Raw genomic sequence first — 10,927 nt, 5'->3', positions numbered from 1 at the left:
GAATTATATACCAGGCAGGAGCATATCAAACTAATGCATTGACAAGGGCAATTCTTAGTGATGTATACTCTTTGCCTCATGCAGTGATTATTGTGATTTTTCTTTTCTTTCTTTGAGAAATCAGTTAGATTTACCAAAAATAGCCATACATTTTATAACAGAGTATAGAGAGGGTGACTTTCTCCCAGCATTACTTTAAAAAAATCAAGTGAGAAATCACTCAGGTTAAGAAAACCATCTTACCTCTATTTTTTCCCATATGGCTTCATAGTTGTCTTGGTGCTGAATATCTTGCATTAGTTTCTGAATTAAAGCTGACTTAGTGGCAGAATGCCTCTCATTTTTCTCAGAGGATGAAGCTCTTTCTGACTTCTCATCAGCGTGTTTTTTCATGCCAGAGAGAGGCATACAGGACTCCTCATCAGAAAGAATGTCACTCAGGGGCCCAGATTCAATGCTCTCCCCTAGTGAAGAGGCTATGTCACTGGATGAGCTTGGAGACACCCTGCCTAGCCTTGTATGCTTCTTCTTGACATGATATGTTGGATAGATCTCAGAATCTGAATTCATTTCAGACAGTTCCCAGTCATCAATATTCTGGATGGTTTCTCCTCTGGGTTTCTGAGGCAGAAGCTTTGTTAGGTTTTCCAACTTCAAAGCCAATACTTCCGTCTGCTTAAGGTGAGAGGGCAGCGCTAGGTATTCATCAGAGCCATACCAGGCCTCCACAACCTGACCATTCCTGGTGACATGACTTGGAGATGAGGCATGACCTTTTTTGCTTTTGTGTTTTGAAAGAAGTGGCACCGGAGACATGATGTTGTCTGAGCCAACAGAGGATTCACTACTCTGAGTAAAAGGTGGTGAACCGGATGTTTCTGACTGCAATAGCAATTTGGCATTCAGACTTCTCTGATTACAAGGCTCAAGTGAGGATGTGGAAGCAGAATTTGTTTCTGGCCCCTCTATAGCCTTGGAAGTACAAGAAAGCTCTCCATTTGGCACTGCTGAGCTCCTTGTATTTTTAGCTTGTTTGCCTGAACCGGTCCCCCGTTTAGGAGTTCGGCATGGAGGCACCTCTTCTGAGGTCTTGTGTGGCTTTTTAAGTCGAGATTTCTCTTTACAGCAGTCGTTAAGCCTTCCCAGGCTGGAAGAAATTTCTTTAATGTGAAGTTTGACTGTGTTTTCAAGATTCCCAATCCCCACTTTGTGCAAACACTCGTAAGACTGGCTGGCAGCAGAAGGGCTGTTGGAGTAGGAAGACTGCAACACCAGGCAAAGCTTAGATCTGTCAGGTGGATCTACCAGTGAAGGGGTGCTTCTGCTCAACTCAGGCTTTAGATCAACCATTTGCTTAATTCTGTTGCTGCCTTTCAGATCATTCTTAAAAGTTTCTTCTTTAAGAAAAAGCCCTCTTTTTGGCAATGTGGGTTGTGTGGGAGAGTCCTCATTATAATTAAAGCAATCTCTGATGGTTCGCTTGGGGGTTGCATTTTCACAAGGAATGGGCTGGTGATTCTTTGCACCAAGATGAGAGGAGGAACTGGATTCTTGCTTCACAGTCTCAGAGGAGGATTGAACAGCATTTGTCAGAGCTTCTCCTGAAGATGATGACACCCCTGGTGTTAAGCCTGGTTGCTCTTCGACTGCAGAAGCATTTTCTTCCTCACATCCACCTTTGTCGTCTACTGAGAGAGACACTTGAGATACCTCCTCATTAACTGCTTCACTGCCATTGGTAGAGATAGAGTCAGCAGCTACCGTAAGTAACCCAACACTTCGGATAAGCTCAGGAAACTCCTTTTCCATCTCACTGTAGCTCCAAGAGTCAAAGGGTTTGGTTTTGACTTGGCTAGAAGTCATGTCACCTAGGCCACTGAGCAAATCCTCACTTGGACTGTAGTCAGACAATTCAAATGCAGTAATGCCACAATCCAGAGACAAGTAATTTTGAGAACATTTGATAGTTAATTGTCCTGAGTCATCCACTTCTGTAAGAGAATCAAGCCGGCCCTGAAACAGACAATGGCAATGGTTTCAGTAAACATAATATCAAGTACAACATCAGTTGCTGTTTAAATGAAATCTCAGTACAGGGCACTATAAAAGTCAAAAATGTTATCAGTCCCAATTGCTTCTGGTTTGACATACACAAAAGGATATTAATCAGTTACCACATTGCTTTATATAGTATCTTGTTCTTAAATACCTGAAGATTTTTCACTAATCTGGAGCATACAGCCTTAATAGAAATGTCAAAATCAAACCAAAAATATCCATTCTTGCCGTAATTTTCAACTTAAAAATAATATATTCTTCATTTAATATGCATTTCATTTAATGAACAAAGCCTTAAGTAATACAATTTCTGGGATCAAAATACTGTAAAAGTAAAATCTCCATGAATGTCTGTTTTGCTTTTCACTATCATTCTAGTACTTACCAGAGTGGCTAACTCATGGTAGATGCTCAATAAATATCTTTAAGTAGAATAATTAGTTATATTAAGCTTGTGTTAAATATATATTGATAAGTCAAAGGAAGATGAAACTACTGAATTTGTAAATAGATAACAGTTTGAGACTAGTTTCTGCTAGGCCTCACCCTTTTAAAGAAGAAAATTAATGAGTGTCCAAACTTTATCATCAGAGAGCCTCATCTCCTCCCTCTGCATGTGTTTTTCCCCAAGTCCTGCCCCCACTGGTGTATGTAAGCTATTAAGTGCCCATTTTTCTTGCTATTCACAATTCTGGATAGGCTGATTTGATTTTAAACTCCCTCATGCTAAAAACCAGCATTAGAAGTAGTAACTGTTTTTAACTTGTTAAATTTTTAATTGTGTAATTAAGGCTTTTGTCTCATTATTAATGCAGTTTCTGATTTCATACAACAAATGGGAAGATGTTCACTGATGCTTTGCTTCAGTGGGTACTATCCTATTATGCCTGCTGGCTATATGACATCCTGGTCTATCCTAGCCCCTTTAAAAAATAAAAAAAGAAAACTGAAAAGTGAAGGGTTGTTACCTCCCCAAATTTCCTTTTTTTCTGGAGGAGGAACTGGGGTGAGCCAACTGAAGCTGGATCCTATGTGGCTGCTGGATCCTGTGATCCTTTCAACCAGGTTTTCCCAAGATCTGGCTTCTCCAGGATCTTACATTGGGTTTTATTGCTCATTTGTTTGTTGTGTTTCTGGAATGTTCTCTCCCTTCAGACCTTCACCCTAACTTTATCTCCTACTCCGCTCATTCTCATTCCATAATTTAGATAAACAGATAAAATGCCTAATTTAACTTTTCTAAGCCTCAAAGATGATGGTTGATTACTATAATTACTTTTTCATTTAATCCTTAAAATTTTCTTCTGGGGTCTGTACTATTATCCTCGTCTTACATAAGAATAGCTTGGACCAAAAGATGACACATAGTAGTCTATGGCCTCAAGATGAAGAGCAAGCTCAGCCTTGGACTGAGACCGTCCCCAAAGTCTGTATTCTGACCATTATATATTACTTTAAACTGGCATGCCCCCAACTCCAATTTATTTTCCACACTGCCACCAGAGTAACCTTTACAAATTGCAAATCTGGTATTGTTACTTCTTTGTTTAAAGTCCCTTAGAAGCATCCTGTTGCTGTTAAGTTAAAAACCCAAACCTTTCCTCAAAAAAAAAAAAACAACTAAAAATTGAACTACCAATCCCACTACTGTATATATACCCATAGAAAAGGATATCAGTATGTCAAAGAGATACCTGAATTCCTATGTTTATTACAGTACTTTTCATGATAGCCAAGATACAGAATCAACCTCAGTGTCCATCAAAAGATGAATGTATAAAGAAAATGTGGCATATATCCAAAATGGAAAACTATTTTGCCTTCAAAAAGAAGAAAATTCTGTCATTTGTGACATGGATGAGATTGGAGGACATCATAAGTGAAATAAGCAAGGCACAGAAAGACAAATACTGCATGTTCTCACTAATATGTAGAAGCTAAAAAAGTTGAACTCATAGAAGCAGACAGTAGAATAGCAGTTACTAGAGGCTGGGAAAGGCAGGGGGTGGGGACAGATAGAGGCCAGTTATGGATACAAAATTACAGCTAGATAGAAGGAGTAAGTTCCGGTTTCTGTAGCAGGGTGAAATGACTGTTAATTAAAAGTAATTTATTCTACATTTTCAAATAGCTAGAAGAGTGAATTTTGAATGTCCCAACATGAAAACATGATAAATGTTTGAAGTGATGGGTATGTTAATTGTCCTGATTTGATGATTTCATTGTGTACATGTATCAAAATATTATACTATACCCCATAAATATGTACAATTTTTAGGTGTCAATTAAAATAATAAAAGCAAAAAAAGACACACTTAAATACAAAGATACATTGCTTTAATATCTGACAACCTTCCAAGTATATGACTGAGAATAGAAATAAACCATATTATAGATAAATATTTTTAAAACACAACCAAAAGCCTTCAGAGGCCAGGCACAAACAGGCCCTTCTTATACTATTCTCCCCTCACTGGCCACACTCAGCCAGTGTCCTCCTTTCACTTTTTGAAAATACCATGTTTCCTCCTACCTCAGGCCCTTGGCACATGCTGTTTGCTCTGCCTGGAAAGCTTCCAACCTATACCCCTTGACTCTTCCTTGCCACTCAGATTTCAACTTAAGTTTCACTTTTTCAAGATTCCAGATCCACATATAAGGCAGAATCTTTTATTATATGCTTGCTCTGTTTCAATTTAAGCATTTATCTCAATTATCAATAAACATTATTGTGATTATCTGACTAATTTGTTTTTTCCACTAGTTTCTAAGCACCATGAGAGTATAAATTACATGGAAAATGGCTGTCTTACTAGGGTACCTGTAGCATCTAGCATAGCGATATGCACATAGTATGTACATATGTTGAATGAATGAATGAATGATGACATTTTGGAATGTCTCTCTATGCTTTCCTATAATTTTTTTCTCTGATTATGTAGTTTTAGTTAACTCCAATAATTAAAAGCCCCAGTTTCAATTTCTGGCTCTAGTGCTACTTAGTTATGTGACCATGAGCCAGTAGCTTGATGGTGCTAAGCTTTATTTCCTTCCTCTATAAAAAGGAAATGATAAGCCACATCATAGGGGTGCTGAGAGGCTTAAAGGAGATAATATGTGTAAGATAGAAGTCTGGTACATGGATGGGTACTCAATGAATGTTCACTTTTATTATTTTTAGTAATAAAGTACACTGAGTAGGAAAGTTTCATCAAGATGACAGTTATCGCTAATGCTAAATTACACTGCACAAAGTAAGAAATCAATATTAACTGCCAATCTCTCAACAAAAATTATCTAAATGGAATCACATAACTTTTGTGCTTCATAACTGAACTAGGAATGAGTCAGCCAAACAAAAGTTATACTTCATGCAATTTTTAAAAGAGTAAAATTGAGATTCCCAATTCAAAAGCAGGTTGTATTTTCTTTAATCTTCTAATTTGATTGTTCATTACTCAGAACTTATTCTTTTACAGAAACAGTATTATAAAATGATGGTTACATTCCAAAACTATCCCATAAAACCTATTTAAATATATAGCTGAAATTTGCAACATGATTTTCTATTACATTTATCATGATTACTGCACTGCAGTGCTTATATGAGGTTAAAGCAAAGTGTTTATATGATATATAAAGAAAAAGAAATTTGAGAGTTCAGGAAAAAATTAGACTACAAAAAGTGTCAGCTACTTGCCTTTGGACAAACAGGGAACATAGTAGTCTTGCAAATACATTTAGTCCCCATTCTGGTGGTTACAGTACCTTGAGAACAGGGATACTGTCTTGCTCAAGAATAATAGATGCTCAATCAGTGGTGCTATATGAATATATTGAACATATATAGATATACACATATATATATTAAATAAATATATTGTTTAATGAATACACCTCAGAGAATAGAGTATGGCTGCCTTTTCTGAAATCTTCAGGAATTTCTAGCCAGTTCCTGGTTTGGAAAAGAAAACACCATACTCAAAAACACTTATAATGCTTCAGAGGACATTCTCTCCATTCTGTCCCACTATACCAGTCTGCTCAGTCATCTCAACTAGTGTGTAAATACCATCTTAACTGGCAAGATAGTTGAGTGACTGTCACTCAGGGATAACTATTGTTTTATTTTTATTTATTTATTTATTTCCATAGGATATTGGGGAACAGGTGTTGTTTGGTTACATGACTAAGTTCTTTAGTGGTGATCTGTGAGATTTTGGTGCACCCATCACCCAAGTAATACAAATTGCAACCTATTTTATAGTCTTTTGTCCCTCAGAGGGAAATTATTTTTTATTCAAACTACTTTTTAATGCAAAAATATCCCTCCTTGAAAAAAACAAAAACAGTATATAGTATTTAACATACAGAGGCAATTATAAGAAAAGAAAGTTCACTGAGGTTTCTCAGAGCAGATAAATGAGTTTGATCTCTGAAAATACTGCTTAGTAATATTAATGTTTTCAGTTCCATTGTTTCCTTTCAGATCATCTTCCCAGATAGTTTTCTAACATGTGTATATAATAAAGTCTCAGGAAGATACAGAGGTAGGGGTGTTGCATGTTGGTTTTACTGCCCTTATTTCAGAAATATCCCATGTAATTATGTAGTACAGATAGGTGGGTGAGAGCTGCCTAGTTATGTCCACACTCCATTTAAATATACCTCCATTTAACATGTTATGAAGCAGGCTTGGTGCAGTGGATTACACCTGTAATCCCAGCTCTTTGAGAGGATGAGGCAGGTAGTTCACTTGAGTCCATAAATTGGAGACTAATCTGGGCAACATGGCAAAACCCTGACTCTACTAAAAATACAAAAATTAGCCAGGAGTGGTGGCATGTGCCTGTAATTCCAGCTACTAGGGAAGCTGAGGCATGAGAATTGCTTGAACCCGGGAGACAGAGGTTGCAGAGACCCAAGATCCTGCCACTACACTCCAGCCTGGGCAACAGAGTGAGACTTGGTCTCTCTCTCTCTCTCTCTCTCTCTCTATATATATATATATATATATTTATATGCAAGGTTCTTTGAACTGGCTGCATTATAGATTACACTATGGTCAAGCCACGGTGACCCTTGTGACCCACACGTACACCTCCAGAAAAGAATGGCTGGCTCCTGCAGTGCCTGATTAACTGACCTTGTAACATTCTGCCATTGTTCCTGCCTCAACCATTCCTACCTCGACTGATAAGCCAACCTTGTGACACCCCCCCCCACCCCCTGGGCAATATACCCCTGGCTTGCAAAAAGTGCCCTGAACTGTAACTTCTGTAACTTTCCACTGCCTACCCCAAACCTATAAAGCCAACTCCTATCCCACCGTCCTCCACTGACTCTCTTTTTGGACTCAGCCCACTCGCACCCGGGGAGAATAAACAGCCTGTTGCTCACACAAAGCCTGTTTAGGTAGTCTCTTCATTCACAGCGTGCCTAACATTTGCTGCCAAAACCCAGGATGGGGTACTCCTTTGAGAGAAGACAGACCCCCTGTTCCCCCTCTTCCTCTGTGAAGAGACCCACCTGTGACCTCAGCACATCAGACCACCCCAACAACACTCTCGCCACCTTCAGATCGGGTAAGCAGTCTCTCGCCCTCTCTCTCTCTTCCTTTAAATCCTCCTCCTTCTAAAGAGAGGAAAAAAGGAGACAAGTCTCTCCTTCTCTCTTTCTTCCTTTAAATCCTTCTCCTTCTAAGTAGAGAAAAGGAGACAAGTCTCCCCTGACCTCTCTCTCTTTTTACCTTCCAATCCTTCTCCTTGTAAATAAAGGAGACACTCTTTATCCACACGCTTAAAAACTCCATCATTGGTCACAGACTTGAGAAGACAGTCCTCCCTTGGTGTCTGGTCAATAGTAGGGAGGCCTGCCTTGACTACTCACCCACAGTACAGTCGAGGACTCAGTGAGGGATGCCTACTGAAAATGCTGGTAGCTGCTCTCCTCTCATTCTCCTCATCTCTACTCCTTTCCTTAACACTATTTCCCTTGTTATGGTCAATATTCTACCCTCTGTTCTTCTGTGGTTGCCTCTAGCCTACGTCCTAAAAAAAAAAAAACCTAAAACCTCTTCAACTGTTGCCTAATCTGAAACCTAAGCATCTCATTTTTTTTTTCTGCAATACAGCCTGGCCCCAATACAAATTAGACAATGGTTCCAAATGGCCAGAAAATGGCACTTTCGATTTTTCTATTCTATAGGACTTAGACAATTTTTGTTGACAAATGGGCAAATGATATGTCCAGGCATTTTTTACACTTTAATCCTTCCCTAATCCCTGCTCTCAATGCAGCCCATCCCAAATTTTACTCTCTCTCTTCCACCTGCCCCTCCTGTCTCTGCCAGTGACTCAGAATCATCCTTGTCCATCAACCCATCTGATCTTTATCCTCCCGCCTGTCTGAACCAGACCCCAATCCAGGCCCTCTAACCCCCCGCCTAGAGTCTCTCTCCTCTTCTTCTGCCCACACCCCACCTCCTTATGCCCCTCCTGTAACCTCCCTACCTCATACCCAGTCCAACTTACAGTTTAGTCCCGTGGCTAATTCCTCCAATCCTGCCCAACAATTCCCCCTTGAAGAGGCTGCTGGAGCCAAAGGCATAGTTAGGGTGCACGTTCCTTTCTTTTTATCCAACCTTTCCCAAATTGGCCAACAGTTAGGCTGCTTTTCATTAGATCCTACTAAATATATACAAGAGTTCCAATCTCTAACCCAGTCCTATAACTTAACCTGGAGTGACTTAAATGTCATATTCTCTACTCTCACCGCAGAGGAGAGGGAAAGAGTTTACACCCTAGCCCAGTCCTACGCTAGAGATCAGCGGTGCCTTGAACCAGGTCTACAGGAAGATACTAGGGCAGTTCCCTCGTAAGATCCCCAATGGGAATACCAGGCAGATTTCCTGATATAACCAGGCAAGATTACATGACCTCTTGCCTAGTTGAAGTTCTAAAAAAAATCAGCATATAAAGCTGTCAACTATGAAAAACTTAAAGAAACTACTCAAGGCAAAGATGAAATCCCAGGCCAGTTCATGGCCCGTTTAGCAGCCACCCTTAGATGATTTACTGCCCTTGTCCCAGAAGGGCCAGAAGGTCGTCTTATTCTTAATATGTATTTTATTACTAAGTTGGCCCCTGACATTAGGAAAAAAACTCCAAAAACTAGACTCTGTCCCTCAAACCCCACAACAGGAACCAATCAACCTCACCTTTAAGGTGCTCCATAATAGAGAAGAAGCTGCCAAGCAACAGCGTATCTCAGAATTATAAATGCCTCTGCTTTAAGACAAACCCCAGTCACACCAGCAGCTTTAAAAAAACTTCAGAACACCTAAACCCTGTGTCCAGGCTTTTCTTCGGGAACTCCTCCCCTAGGACCTTGCTTCAAATGCCGGAAAACTGGCTACTGGGCCAAGGAATGCCCGCAGCCTGAGATTCCTCCTAGGCTGTGCCCTGTCTGTGCTAGACCCAAAAGTCTGATTAAGTCCTTCCCAGATCTCCTTGGCTTAGCAGCAGAAGATTGATGCTGCCTGATCACCTCAGAGGCCCCCTGGACTGGGCCAAGGAATGCCCGCAGCCTGAGATTCCTCCTATGCTGTGTCCCATCTGTGTGGGACCCAAAAGTCTGGTTAAGTCCTTCCCAGATCTCCTTGGCTTAGCAGCAGAAGATTGATGCTGTCTGATCACCTCAGAGGCCCCCTGGACCATTATGGATGCCGAGCTTCAGGTAACTCTTATAGTGGAGGGTAAGTCCATCCCCTTCTTAATCGATAGGGGGGCTACCCACTCCACAATGCTTTCTTTTCAAGGGCCCATTTTCCTTGCCTTCATATACCTGTTGTGGATATTGAGCCTCAAACTTCTAGACATCCTAAAACCCCCCAAGACTGGAGCCTATTGGGCAGTAGTCCTTTACACACTCCTTCTTATTCCTACCTGTTCAGCCCCCCTACTAGGCTGAGACATCTTAACAAAATTATCTGCCTCCTTAACTACTCCTGGACTACAGCCATGCCTCACTGCCACCCTTCTACCTGATTCAAAATCTCCCTCACAACCCCTGACCCCACATCTCCCTACCTCAACCCAAAGGTATGGGACATATCTGCTGCATCCCTGGCAACTGACCACACACCTCTTATCATTCCATTAAAACCTAACTACCCTTACCCTGCTCAGTGCCAGTATCCCACTCCACAACAGGCTTTAAAAAGCTTAAAGCTAAAGCCTGTTATCACCCATCTGTTACAATATGGCCTTTTAAAGCCTACAAACTCTCCTTACAACTCCCCTATCCTCTCTATCCAAAAACCAGACAAATCCTACAGGCTAGTTCAAGACCTTTGCCTTATCAATCAGATTGTACTTCCCATTCATCATGTTGTACTAAATCCTTATACCCTCCTATCCTCTATACCCCCTTCCACAACTCACTATTCTGTTCTTGACCTTAAAGACACCTTTTTCACCATCCCCTTAAATCCCTGCTCTTAGCCTCCTTTTGCCTTCACTTGGACTTACCCCGATACCCACCTGTCTCAACAACTCACCTGGACCGTTCTGCCCCAAGGTTTCAGAGATAGCCTCCACCACTTTAGTCAAGCCCTCTCCTGTGACCTATTCTTCTCTGTCCATCTGCTTTCCACCTCGTTTAATATATGGATGATCTTCTTCTTTGCAGTTCCTCTTATGAATCCTCCCAGAAAGACGCTTTCCTGCTTCTTCAAATTCTATACTCCAAGGGGTATTGTTCATCCCCTTCTAAAGCCCAAATTTCTTCCCTATCCATTTCTTATCTCAGTATAATCCTTCATCAGCCTACACATGCTGTCCCTGCCAATCGTATTCAGTTATTTTCC

At 40.6% G+C, this 10,927-nt stretch overlaps 1 protein-coding gene across 5 annotated transcripts in view; it reads right to left on the bottom strand.

The window, feature by feature from the left end:
• The window catches only part of AKAP6 (A-kinase anchoring protein 6), a 549,073-nt gene that overhangs the window by 306,819 nt on the left and 231,327 nt on the right, over window positions 1-10,927 (bottom strand). For all 5 annotated transcript variants that reach the window (XM_035260318.3, XM_054239865.2, XM_035260317.3 and 2 more), the window contains one exon: window positions 244-2,013. In XM_035260318.3, coding sequence (XP_035116209.2) covers window positions 244-2,013 — 1,770 coding nt within the window. The remainder of the gene's footprint in view (window positions 1-243; window positions 2,014-10,927) is intronic.

The sequence above is a fragment of the Callithrix jacchus genome, chromosome 8 (genome assembly GCF_049354715.1).
Source record: "Callithrix jacchus isolate 240 chromosome 8, calJac240_pri, whole genome shotgun sequence".
Classification (NCBI taxonomy): Eukaryota; Metazoa; Chordata; class Mammalia; order Primates; family Cebidae; genus Callithrix; species Callithrix jacchus.
Note: the sequence above shows the minus strand (reverse complement) of the source record. Positions and strands in the feature narration are given on the sequence as shown.